General features: G+C 39.2%; 2 protein-coding genes across 3 annotated transcripts; both read right to left on the reverse strand.

Annotated features, from left to right (window-relative positions):
* Window positions 1-613: 613 nt before the first annotated feature.
* cpt1b (carnitine palmitoyltransferase 1B (muscle)) lies at window positions 614-9,557 on the reverse strand. Of its 2 annotated transcripts, none has more exons than XM_044356869.1 (19): window positions 9,386-9,557; window positions 6,885-7,037; window positions 6,592-6,731; window positions 6,192-6,363; window positions 5,948-6,049; window positions 5,064-5,201; window positions 4,898-4,975; window positions 4,566-4,673; window positions 4,258-4,342; window positions 3,803-3,998; window positions 3,509-3,694; window positions 3,298-3,403; window positions 3,096-3,212; window positions 2,805-2,969; window positions 2,540-2,674; window positions 1,847-1,999; window positions 1,608-1,721; window positions 1,379-1,471; window positions 614-1,266 (listed from the first exon to the last, which is right to left on the reverse strand). In XM_044356869.1, the coding sequence occupies exons 2-19, from the start codon at window positions 7,023-7,025 to the stop codon at window positions 1,132-1,134; spliced, it is 2,364 nt and encodes a 787-aa protein (XP_044212804.1). In that variant the 5' UTR covers window positions 7,026-7,037; window positions 9,386-9,557; the 3' UTR covers window positions 614-1,131. The 2 variants fall into 2 exon arrangements, with proteins under 2 accessions (XP_044212804.1, XP_044212805.1); XM_044356870.1 differs by having other exon boundaries at window positions 6,885-7,097.
* A 501-nt stretch (window positions 9,558-10,058) lies between these two features.
* LOC122985880 (kelch-like protein 42) lies at window positions 10,059-13,378 on the reverse strand. The gene is made up of 8 exons (XM_044356871.1): window positions 12,601-13,378; window positions 12,333-12,521; window positions 12,016-12,200; window positions 11,585-11,936; window positions 11,278-11,423; window positions 10,991-11,145; window positions 10,731-10,888; window positions 10,059-10,616 (listed from the first exon to the last, which is right to left on the reverse strand). Exons 1-8 carry the CDS (start codon window positions 12,850-12,852, stop codon window positions 10,434-10,436), a joined length of 1,620 nt encoding a protein of 539 aa, XP_044212806.1. The 5' UTR covers window positions 12,853-13,378; the 3' UTR covers window positions 10,059-10,433.
* Window positions 13,379-13,521: the final 143 nt, after the last annotated feature.

A 13,521-nucleotide genomic window follows, 5' to 3' on the forward strand; every position in this document is an offset into this window, starting at 1 on the left:
GACATTATCTACTTGCATCATAAAACTGCAGATTGATTTGTTTTTACATAAACAAAAGATTCCACTGCATTGTACATGGATCTGAAGTTATAGATGAATCATAAGTAGAAATCTGCATACCCTTAACCTTTTGCCATCTGAGTTCCCGTTTGATGATCATATTTAGGGTAATATGATGTATAGAGTATGAATTATATGATATCAGAGTTGTGCAGCTGTAAAAAAAGCAATCTGGGTTGTTTGCCAACAAGCACTCTTGTGAGTTAGAGCACAGTGAGCTTGTTGCCTGTTGCCTTTATTGAAGATCTGGTGCATTTAGTTTTGCTAACTCAGTGTTGCCAGAAGATGTTCTGAGAGCAATCTGACTTACTGTAATGAAGCTTCCAGTTGATCAAAGTCCAGATCTTTTTTTGTTTGTCCTAATAGCCAGGATGAATCCCAACAGCCTATGTAAATATTCATATGGAAATTAGGAACAAGATATAATCTCCACACCACCTCTTAAAATAAAATTCTCTTAAAATAGATTGGTTTTCTTTGTCTGTTTTTGATGTATTTATAGAGTTAATACAATTTTCAGCAACATCACCAGAATGACGAATTTCTACTGATCTGTATGTCTACTGTTTATTAATTGCACAAAAGCTAATGATGGTGAGCTGTATGTAATGTGTGTACATCTGTTTTATTTTCTTTACAAGCCTTAGAATAAACAGCAAATTCATAAACACTGCCATATAATAAGTTATTTTGATTCTGAAACAGCAAATTCTTAAGGCAGATATATTTACAAGATTCATATTCACATACTGACAAAAGTTTCATTGAGGGAGAGACAACCATTGCACAACGAAACATCCCATCATTCAAGATGACGTCTTTCCCTCTGCACCAAAACAAAGAAGCTCTGAAAAGTACAATATAAATAGTAATAAATTAGAGGAGTAACAACTATTCCTTGTGTCTGACGGAGTGGAATGACGTGCTCCTATAATATGACCCACCAGAAAAGTGCATCTGTCACTGGTAAAGAACTTAATAAACCATCTATACATCTGTTGAATGTTGTTTTCCTTCTACATATGAAGCACAAGTACATTATGTGAGTCAAATTAGATCATCATCCAACAGTTATATGTGCTTTTTCCCATTTTCCAGCTGCACATGCTTTGCGTGCTCCACTGTCTTCTTATCATTTTCAGGCTTGAAAAGTGCTTGGATGTCAATCATGGCCTTCTGAATGTGCTGACCAAACTGGTATGAGTCCTGAAGGTGACACAGAGAGGAGATAATAAGAGACAGACATGCAGAAAGAGTGCTGAGTTTTGAAAGATGGCATAAAAGGTATACAGGTGACTATAATATCCAAGGCTCTTACTGTGTCAGGGCTGGAGAATTTGCTGGAGATGTGGAATGTGATGAGGTTTTCCCCAACAATAATATAAGATACACCATAACCATCATCAGCCACCTAGGGGTAGACAAGAGATGCTATTATTTCACTGAATATAGCCCTTGCAGATAAGGAAAGGGGCCATGAAGAACAGGGTGAAATGCTCTAACTGTTCATCTTGTGCACATCTCCAAAATAAAATGATTGAACTCACTGGGCCAAATCCACCACCTGCACCCACATATTTAGGGAACTTGTTGATGTCAACTAAGTTGAGCTGCTGCTGAGGGGTCTGGCTGGTGGACAACTTCCACGGCTCTGAAAGCACCTAAGGGCAAGGAATGTTTTATGCAAAAGGGACAATTAGAAAGGGAAAAAGTTGGTGATGGGTCGAAAATATGAATCAGAAAAACAGAAAATGAATAAGAGATGATAGATAATCATGGTTCTAACCTGTGTAAGAAATGGTGAGTCAACACCAAGATATTTGGACACTATGTAGAGACAGAAGAGGTGACGGTCGATACCAGCACCAGTCATGGCCAAGCGGTACATGTTTTGATGCTTATCTGCTGCCTTCCGAAACAGGGCAAGTCTCTGGGTTTTCTGATCACAAAAATAAAAGGCAAATAGTCAACATACATCCTCTTTTTCTCATGACAGAACTGCATCCAGACCTGTACGTACTGTAGGTATGACATTAACATCATATCAGATTACCTTATTTGTGTTATGTTAACCCGTCAGTTAAATCAGGTGGTTCAGAGTCCATGTCACGGAATTGTGTCCATTGTAGGTCTAGGTGACCAAGTCCTGAGCAGCACAGTGTGACCTCTTACAGTGTGACCCCTGACAATGACTTTTTATACTTAACAGGTACTGTGTCACTGATAGACTTTGTGAAACTGATATCACAAATATTTGACATCAAATATGTACAAAGTCTGATGATTCTGCAAGAAATTATTATTATAGTTATTTACTCCAGGAAAGTCTCTCCTCAGCCCCGCTGAACATGCGTCTGTGATTCCACCACTACAACTGCTCAAACACACAGAACTCTGTTTACTGAAGATCTGTGGTTTCATGTTGTTCATCCTGATTTTTTTAAAAAAGTGTTTATATATGTTTGTGTGTTCTGCTTACCGTTGCACCTGCATCCTCCATGGCTCTGACAAATGCAACAGCTTCAGAGGTGCAGGAGCGTACTGTCTCTGTCCGACCATCTCTGAACATACGAGTCATTGATGACTCATACGTCAAGCAGAACACTCCCTTGTCCTACGAAGCAGATGGATTAACATCATTGAGTGACGGCATATGACACAATGAAATATTCAAAAGACAACAGTGAGCAATAATGCCGGTAATGTGATTCCACAGACAAGGCAGTGGATTACTGGAATCCTACCCTGAACTGTGCCAACTGCAGGGCCAGCTGAATAAAGGCATCAGGGCTGGTCCTGCACTTCTTGATCAGGCCTTTTCCAAAGTCAGCAAACACATAGCCATGGAAGTCCACATCATCAGCTATCTGTTTGGCTGATAGGTATGAAGTCTCAATGACTTCTTGGCACTGACAGAAGGGAAAACAGAAAGATACCTTGATAAGTTTTGTGATGGCAACACAGCTAACTAAGTGATTTAGATCAAATCAAATAGATTTGAGCATAGCAATAAATGGTGTTAGGCTATACTGTACCTCCTTTGGAATCTGCCACTGTAGTCGAGTGGGATAAGGCAGGCCCTTGTTCACATCTCCTTTGCAGTGTCCCTCCTCTGTGTAGCCGAGATGTAAGCAGTCTGTTGCAAGGACATACTACACAGACAGAAAATGATAGCTGAAAAATACAGCAAACTTTGAATCATTGCTTTGACAAACAATATCAATACGCATTTTATACCTCCCACATATGTCCTACAATTGGTGCATCAGCCCAAGAATGTTCAACATTTACACCCATTTTTCCATTTGGATAAGAGATCAGGGTAAAAGACTTGTCAAACCACCTGCAAGAAAAAAAAGAACAGTGGGGGGTTTTTTTGTTGTTGTTTTTTTTTAAGTTACTAAAAATTGAACCAGTACTGCAGTCAACAGCTGACTTCTCCGCTTACCTGTCATAACATTTTCCATGAAGCAGGGACTTGGCATAACTGTCAAGCGAATTGGTCTTTGCAGGGTCATAACCCTGTGGTTCGTCATCTAACGCCAGGAAGAAGGCAGCTGACTCAATGGCATCCAGGGACACTTTGTTCACTCCCTGGCTGAAATATTTAATCCGAGCCCGCGCCCAGGGAACTCTAAAAGCGGATGTAAGAGACAATTTCATCATCTGCTCCTTTGTGTGTATATGTGACTATATCTAAGTTAATGTGTCTTGTGCATATGTGTCTTTGTACAGTACATACCTGTTTCCCGCAGTCAGGGCAGCTAATTTAAGTTCCCCAGGTTGTGGCTCTGATGTATCATTGAGAATCCTTTGAAACTGTGTCTCAAGTTCACTGGGTAAAAGGTGGCGTCCTCCAGTGTACAACCACAATTGGAAGAACCGGCCCTTATGGTAGACAACCAGGTGCTTACGGTCAGTCAGGTGCTGCACAATATCTGCAGGAAACAAGGGTCAACAAGAAAAATAAAAGAAAGGATTGTGTGAAGAAAGAACAGAATGAGAGGGAAAAAGCAGAAAGCTTAGCCCCTGTACTTAATCCTGAGTGCCTTCAATGCAGTGGTAAGATGATTGATCAACACTGACACACATTGGACAAGGCATTTTTGGCCACACCTCAATTAGTGATGATAATATATGATTTAAGTATTGATTTACCCTTTAAACTCTAAACTACAGAGCTGAATAGTTGCTTGCCTGTTTCAATGCCAGGGATGCGGGTGGTGTTAAACATCCTCTCCATCTGAGTGGAACACATAGGAACAGTCCCCAAAGCCCTCAGCTGAGGAAACAAAAGAAAATTCAGACAAAAGAAAATATATTTAAGTTGAAACCTGTGGGGAAGGAAAATGAATAGATTTAAAGAAGCAGCAAGGATAGACAGCAGAACACAAGAAGGAGAGGAAATATACTGCATAGATGGTTTTATAGTGTGTAAGTTACAACCTCATTGGGTGACAAAGGTTAAAATACAAGAGTGGTATTAAAATCATGGCAAGTATTACCGGTGCATGTTCACCACGCTCCAGTTTGCGTCTGTACTGCAGCATGGCATGGACCACATTTCCTGCCCGTGCAGCCTGTCGATGTGTTGGAGTCATGTACAAGAGGTCCTTCACATAAAGAAAAGATAAAGCATTTTCTTTGTTTCTTTCAAATATTATTTTTGTTACTGGCATTTGGAAAAGTGAAGTTATTTTGTACTTCTCCTTAATAATGTGTCTTATATGTACTCTTTTCCATCTCCTCACTTTATCATTTCTGTATTGATATATTTAAAAAAGAACATTACTAATGCACCAATAGAACAAGCTGATGTATTCACTGTCTATCTTACCATTATATAGAAGTTACTGTTGACCATGATAGGGCTCCTGCCCCTGAGGTAGATGTACTCCTCCCACCAATCACTTACCTAGAAAATATAGCAGTTTATCGGATAACATGATGACTCATCTGAATTTGAGCCCCAACATTGTATTACTACTTCAAACGCTACTCACGTAATTTGTTGCCCACCAGGATTTTATGATTAAATATCTCTGGAGCTGGGCTGCCTCGGAATCTTTAAAGGCATTGGCCAAAATCTCCATTTGATTGTACTTTTCACTGTCCAGCAGAGGACGAACTGACTCAAGGTACTGTAGGAAAAACATGGAGTGTGTTGTCAGGACAAGAGAGCAGTGTGAAGAAACAGAGCAGCTAAGACACACATTAATATGCTTTATGGAAGAAAAAAAAACAATACATCTGGAAAACATCTATACACTGCAGCTAAAGTTATAGTATAGATTTTTAAAAGACTCTTGATGTGAGAAACAAAGGGCACATACTGTATCTAACTTGCAAAGGGTGCAGAAAGGCAGCTTGAACAGTAGGTGGTAGTACAGCAGGACCACAGCACTGGAACATTAATAGAATCAGTGTATGGTCTAGCAAGCTACATTTACTGTATCACTGGTTAGAAATGGCTTTATAAGTTAGACATTTTGTTATTATGGTCAAATGTTTGTTTAGATATCAGAATACACATTATCACATGTAAATGGGTTTGCTATGGGATTACAGTCAGTTTATTGAACTGTAATTAGTAACTGACATATACCTTTAGACAATGCTTGACTTCCATCTATCAGACCTGCTGCCTAACCCAATGAAGGTGAGTTTTTTTCAGTAGGATCAATCACAGCATGAGAGATTTCATAACTTACTTCACAATGTACACTAGATGAGAACCCTTTTCTTTTTATAATACCCTATCAAAACCACAGATATAATTAAAATGATGAATTTAGTAAGTATTTATTTCAAGAACCTATCGGGCTACATGTACTTGTGTATTATTAAGCGTCTGGCCATAGAGGGTCAATACTGTGTAATTACACACCCTCTGAATTGTATCAACCACACTGGGAACAGGGAGTCTGGGTAAGGAGGCCTGGAAGCTGTAAAGTAGTGGCCTGCGCCCAGAGAACATCTTCACCAGGCTCTGGGAACATAAAAAACAATACAATAATACAATAGAATACAAAACAATACAATACTATACAACAATACCTGATAAACACAAAGGCAATTCAGTGGCTTACAGATATAGACAGATTGAGTGAAAGACAGAAGGGCAGACGTACCAACCACACTTTGGTGGATGAGCTCATTTTTCCATGGGATTCAAAAATCCAGCCATGGTAGGACAGTAGACCTTTCAGAGTGTATCTCAAGAGATAGATGAGGAACAGCCACAGTCCAGTTGCAAACAGGATTGCACTCAGCACCGCTCGGGTCTGCACTGACATATAGTCTCTGCTCAGAAAAGGCACAACACTGCCCTTGTTACACTGTTACTCATACAGTTAAAGATGAAATCAAACAGAAAACATATGCGCAGAGGAACTTTTTGTTTTTTTAGTACATTCTCAAAGTAAACTGCTGACTTAAATAACTAGTTCATCTAAAGCTCCAGAAAAATATCTGTAAACTGAACCACAACAATCAACGACAAGATGATACTGGCTGCAGTGGATTTCTAACCTGTGCGGCAGATTTTCTTTGATGACATCAATCATTCCAAGAGAGGGGTCTATGCGGATATACAAGGTACTCATCATTGCAATCACAACAATCAGCCAACTAAACGGACTGGCAGGGTAGACTCCAGCCAATACACCATTCTGTAAATGAAAAGCAACAACACATCAAGATGAATCTTCCTCATCTATGTTTATAATGTGAAAATAAATACCATTGTATGTATCTTAAATGCTATATTAGCAAGCACATGTTTGTAATCTTAAGAGCTAGAACTGAAGTCTCGGCTATTGTACCTTGAATTGTATGGCTCGCTTCTTCCATGCTGTCACTCCTGACAGGTAGATGTTTTTGACGACCTCTTGACTCAGTTTAAGGTCGACACCATCTGGGCGCACGGTGAACTGGAAGCCCACCGCTTGATGCGCCTCAGCCATCTCTGAATATTACTACCAATGACAGTGAAGGGAAGCTTTTTGAGTCATCACAACTCAGAGTAGAAATAATGACTGTAATAACAATAATTTAAAAAAAATGTCAGTGGAAGCTGTGATCTTGTTAATAGTTTAATTGCTTTACAAATAGAAATCTAATTTCAATGGGCAGGCAACAACTGTTTACCTTCAGCACAAGTTGCAAAGTCATGAATGTAATTTAGTATTGCATCAATAGTGTTTGTCAGCAACTTATATTTTGAGCAAATAATAAATATATCTATATTTAAGTTCATCAAGTGTAACTCTTTAGTCACTCTTAAGTCTTTAGTTAACGCCATTTTATCTAGCTTTTTTGTTTGCGCTTGCTGCTACGTGTCTTTAAATCTCATACACATACTGTATGCAATATGTTTGAAGATAGAACACTCATCTTCTATTATCAATTATAAAATTGCTCAGAAATAGAGAAGACACTTCAGTCATTTCATCTCACCACTGAGCCATACTAGAACCATTAGGTATTTCAGTAACACTTTACAATAACGGTACATTAATTAACATAATGCATTAATGCAGTAATACGCATGAACTAACAGTTAATTAACAGTTAACTAATGTGTCTAGTAATTATTTACTAATGGTGCTCATGTTAACAAAGGTATTAATGTATACATTATTGAATAGTTTATAAAGATGCGATTAACATAAGTTAATACAGTGGTAAGCATTAACTAACAGTTAATTAATACAATAATAATCATTAAGCAACTGTTAACAAATGCCTCTTGTTGACATTTATTAAGGGTTTACATGTTAATTAAGGTACTAAATAATATGAGTAAATGGTTAATAAAGATGTTAATTAACATGTATGTCACTGTTCACAGCTAAGCAATTAAGTAAATAAATGTTTATTTAAGGATAACTTATGACTTATTTTTGGTAAAGCTTGCGATCAGTGGACACACTCCATGGTCCTCATGTATAGGTTTTGCTTGCTCCTTAACTTACAGTCTAACATATAAATTATTGTACATTACTTAACCATAATTGGCTATTAATGAATGCTATTTGTGATCCTTATTGTAAAGTTCAAACATGTATCCCTTAAGCAACACTTCATAAATGCATCAGAGTGCTGAAATTAACTGAATTAACTTCTTTATCAACCATTTACTCATATTAGTTAGTGCCTTAATTAACATGTAAACCCTTAATAGAGGTAAACAAGAGACATTTGTTAACAGTTACTTAATGCTTATTATTGTATTAATTAACTGTTCGTTAATTCTTATTACTGTTTTAACTAATGTTAGTAGCATCTTTATAAACTATTAATGTATTATATTATAATTAATACCTCAATTAACATGAACGCCATTAGTAAATGATTACTAGACACATTCGTTACTGTTAATTAACTGTTAGTTAATGTCTATTACTGCATTAACTAATGTTAATTAATGTACTCTCATTGTAAAGTGTTACCGATATTTAATTCATTGTTATTCATTCACTCATTTACTATAATCATGCCAACACTATGAGTGACTTCGGGGCCTTTATTCTTTACTGAATTACCTCCAAAAGAATCTAATGTGCATTTTCACAAAAACTAACAGATACATAGTAGACTTTCACAGATCTGACCTATAATTGGTACATTTTTTAAAGGAGAGCTGCACTGTTCATCTGTAGTGTTTGTTCATAATGTGATATGGGATACACAGATGTCAGCATGAAAAAATATATATACTGTACAGTGTGAAGGGTTCAGTCATTGTCTTTTAAATGCAATGGCCCAAACAATAATATTTGTGTTCATGGAGTTCACAGATCACTCCATATAATAGCCAGGGTGACAGGTCTAGGATTTCTTTTTCCATGTCATATGACTGAACAGTCACCAAGTGGGACAAAGTTCAACGGCCAGATATAGCAGTGTACCGACTGAGCATGTACGCAGTCCTCAGATGGGCATGAAAATGTAAACACAGTACAAATAGTGCTAAGCCCTCTGTTATTACCAAATACTATGAGAATATGTTGGACAAGTAGGTCCGCATTCATTATTACTTTACACTCTTTCAGAAAACATTTAAAAGAGCTAAAATCTATTTCTCAGCACTTTGTTATAGAACCTCCCCATCATGTTTTCAATAGGGTCTTTATAGCTTAACACAATGACAACAACAGACTGAAATATGTCAATATTTTAGCATTTTCGCCCTAAGTTGTCTGATGTAATTAAATCATAAGGTTTTAAGAAATGCACATAGCAACCAGAAAAAAAACCTGCAGCTAACACAACATGCAGATATGAATAAGAATAACAAATAAGAGGCAGGTCTATACTTTACCTTTGTCAGACCAGAGTCAGTATAATCCAGAGGCAGAGAAAGGCTGTGACTTTGGTTTGTGTCAGTGAGGCAGTAAAATTCCTCTGTACCCAGGCTTGTGTGCTCTGTGTGACTCCAGTGCCCTTGAAGTGGCTTTACTCAGGTAGTGAGATCAGAGCTGTCGTCCCCTGTGCTTTGCACCCCTCCCTCTTCCCCCCTTCTCCGACAACACACACATACACACACACTCTCTCTCTCCCCCTTTCTCTGCCTCTCCCTCTCTCACCCATGACATGCTTCTTTTTGTAACAAGACACCAAACATAGACAGAGCCTAACCTCATGTGCCGGGAGGTCTCTGCTATGTAACCGAATCTGCTGCAGTTCTCGTGTTAGGGTGGAATGGAACGACTGATAGTGCAAGCAGTATTCCACTATGATAATAAAAAAAGATATAATAATGTGGTAAGAATGACTGCAGACAACTCTGTATGTTGGTAAAATTATCAGCAGATTTGAGCATCATGCCTTTGATTTGTTTGAAAACCTGAAGGTGTTTATCAAGAGAGGAGAGAAAACAAAGGAAAAAAGGAACACACCCCATATTACCTATGTTGTCCTAATGGTGTGATGTTTTTGGAAACCATTGAGTTTAGGTTATACCATCAAAACTTTCAGATCCGACAATAACAAAAGAAGGAGAAATGTATTTATTGTAAACAAACAAATCATGAACAAAGTTAATTGCTGAGGCAGCTGGCTGTGGCTCTCTGGGGGAAACTATACTCCAGTTATGGATTGGGTCTTAAACTTTAGGATAGCCAGTATACTGTATAACCTTTAATAACTAGGTAATTGATATTCAGGTATACAAGGTAACTCAGTCCTTTGAATTGAAGTCCTAGTGTAGTCTGTGCTAATTTGACACTAAAGCACTGGGTAACCATGGGAGGGAATATAAGGAGAGAGATATACAGAGATATGCACAAGAGATGACAACTGACCTACTGACTTTTGGTCACAAAAACAATCACTCACAAAACATGTACACCATAGCACAAATTATAACATCAAAAGTGAAGATAAAAGATAGCCTCATAGCAGACGGAGATGGGTAGAGGAGGAAGGGTTCTTAGATTAAGAGTCTGGAGATCCATCCTTGCAATTGTGTTGTGCTCTATACTTGGCATCAGGACCTGGTCACCTACAATTGTTCCCTGTCCTGCAAATGCCACTTTCTGAGCCCTGTGCACCTGGAGAAAGAAGAATGCACTTCAGATACAAATATAAATGTCTCTAAATCTGAGGAAGGAGTGATGGATTTTACATTAACATTAACAGCCTCTGTTTTTATCATAGATTCTTACTTGTCCCCATTTCTGTGACTGCACACAAAATGATGTCACCACATTATCTGAGTTGTTCCCACCAAACACAAGCAGCCTGTCAGTGGCACCCAGGAAGAAAAGAGTTGGGAGGTCTGCATCAGCTCTGGTGAGGGTAGGAAGCAGTTCAGACCACAAGTCTAAAAGGCAGAGAGAATACAGGATGACTGGTTTTCATATGTCCAGATGAGCATGTTTGGAAATCTCCTTTTGTCAAACAGGGCTATACTGTTATGCTTTACCTTGCCTCGTGTTGTACTGCAGCAGCAGTTTCTCTCCAGTCCTCTGGATGCTCCCCAAAACATAGAGACAGTGCCCAAGGCTAGTGGCAAGGGGCACATCATGGGACAGGGACATGGTGAACTGGAAGTCAGTGAGTGGCAGTGAGGAGACAAACCTAAGGAAAAGATCATATTGAGTGACTAATACACCAACAAATAAGGGAAGAATGTGTTTCTAAAATGAAAAAATCAATTAGACAACAATACCAAAAAACCAGCTGTACCACACTGACAAAGAGGACACAAACCTCCATGTGTCCTCCCATGGATCATAACGTTCTACAGCTGTATAAAGAGCTGTGCTGGAGTCTGGAGTCACCAGGGAGTCCAAGTACCAGCCTCCCACAGCGTAAATACAGCCTTCACAGGCCACTGCACTGAAATGCCTTCTGTGCTGTGGATGCAACAGATGGTGACAGTTTTCATCAGTGTTATATAAATGACCGAGGAAGGCCAGGCAAGAAGATGTTTATTTGGGGTAAGACAAACAGACAGGTCATCAGCTTGATTCACAAGGTTGAATGATGTTCATTTTACTCGATTGATCCATCTTACCTTAATCAGAGGAGCTGTGGCGACCCATGTATGAGTAAATGGATTATACCTAAAGGAAGCTATTTTGAACTCCCACCCTCTCCTCACACGCTGCCTGTAGCCTCCTATGATGTACAGGTAATTATACAGGACCACTGCAGTGAAACACCACTTATCAGCCCTGAAAGGAAACTCTGTGACTGGATGCCAATATCCATTTTCCTCTGACCCTTTCAGGATGAAGATATGTCGAGCACGCTCTGTTTCTGGGTCCTTCCAAGTTGTCAGATTCTCTTTCCTAAGACTGCAGAGACGTGGGTCACCTTGTGTCCTCAGGAGGACAAGTTCCTCCTTCTCTTCATCGTTCAGACACCTGAGGCATGAATCCGTTTTAGTGAAGAGAAGGAAACATGAAGCCAATTTGTGTAATTATACCATTATTTAGTTTATACCTGATGACGTGAGGCAGCTCCAGGAGGTTTCTACTCAGGTAGGTGAACACTGTCATCTTCAGCTCAGTGCAGCAGATCTTCTGAGCCAGACTCAGGTAGGATAAACAGTTATCTGGCCTGAGTTCATCTGCCAAGACGGACAGACATTTTGAGAGGAAGGCCTCAGCCAGGAGGTAGCTGCTGACCTCCAGAAACACAAAGAGAGAAAACAAAGCATGGTTGTTGGTTTTGAGGTGAATCACAGCATTGCATTTGTAAATTAAAGCATGTAATACCCTATAGGGATAAATAGACATGGAAATATGAAATCTGCATACCTGGATGTGTGAGCCTAACTCCTCCTGAGGGACTTTAAACTTATTATGGAAGGAAAACTCAAGGAGATTGTAGAAGATGGAGGAGGACACATGGTCCAGGTAGATGAGGCTCTCTGAGGTCTCTCTCATTCTGGACTGGGACAAGGCTCGAAAGTACTCGCTGAACTCTGAAAGTTGTCCAAGGTCCACCTTAAAAACAAATTATTAAACAAAGTTTGCGGTGGCCTCCAGGTAGTTTCTGAATAACCTGAACTGAGGTTTTACTTACATAGAATGAATGCGTGCTGGTTTGGACAGTAACCAGAGTTTCACCTCCATCTGCGAGGTGATATGTGCGGAGTGCCTCACTCGTTTCCCAGTCCTCTGAGTCTTTTTGACACGATACTTTACCAGTTACACCTGGGGATGCTATCCAAGTACTGACTAGTGGAAAAGCTTCACAAAGCCTCATAAGACCATATTTCAGCCATATGCTTATCCACTCAAAGAGTGTCATAAAATATTGCCTGAAGGGATTCATCTGACTGACAGAAAGTGGTGTTTGGATCAAAGTTTAGTTTTAATACTGCCTGTGCCAGATGTTATTTGTTAAAAGATTTCTAAAGAAAAAAAAAAGTTGATGATGCCATGCAGCTCTCTGCACAACAACTGATCCATTTATGGGTTCAGAAAGGCACTTTAAATCCTCTATACAAGGCAAGACTAGCCACCTGAAAAATTCCAAACAGCCACTGCAATGGAAAAATAGAGGAATAGAGGACAGAACAGTCAGTTTAGTTCTTGTACTACCGGCTCGTCTCCTTTTCCCCGTCTCAGCTCTCACAGTCACGTGCTATTTTGACAGCATAAACAGCAAAACAGCTGAGAGGAAAGATTTAAGATCACATGCCAAAAGAAACAGCATGTTATGAAAAAACAGTGCAGCACCACAAGGCTAAATCTTCAACATCAGAATTCCTTTTTGTTCTGCAAAATATCCAATCGATTCGTAAGTGTTCCTCTATCTCAGAGCAGTGTAGTTCTTTTGGGCCAATCTATTCTTAGCACATGGAGGTGGGACAACAGTCAGCCCTCTGGGATGAAACATGGCCTTCTTCACTCTGCCCCCAAACGTCATCATGGAGCACTCAAGTTACTTTGCAGTTAGGTGACAGTAACTTCATGTGTCATGAAATATGTCACTTCGTTA

This window comes from Thunnus albacares, chromosome 7 (assembly GCF_914725855.1).
Source record: "Thunnus albacares chromosome 7, fThuAlb1.1, whole genome shotgun sequence".
Lineage (NCBI taxonomy): Eukaryota > Metazoa > Chordata > Actinopteri > Scombriformes > Scombridae > Thunnus > Thunnus albacares.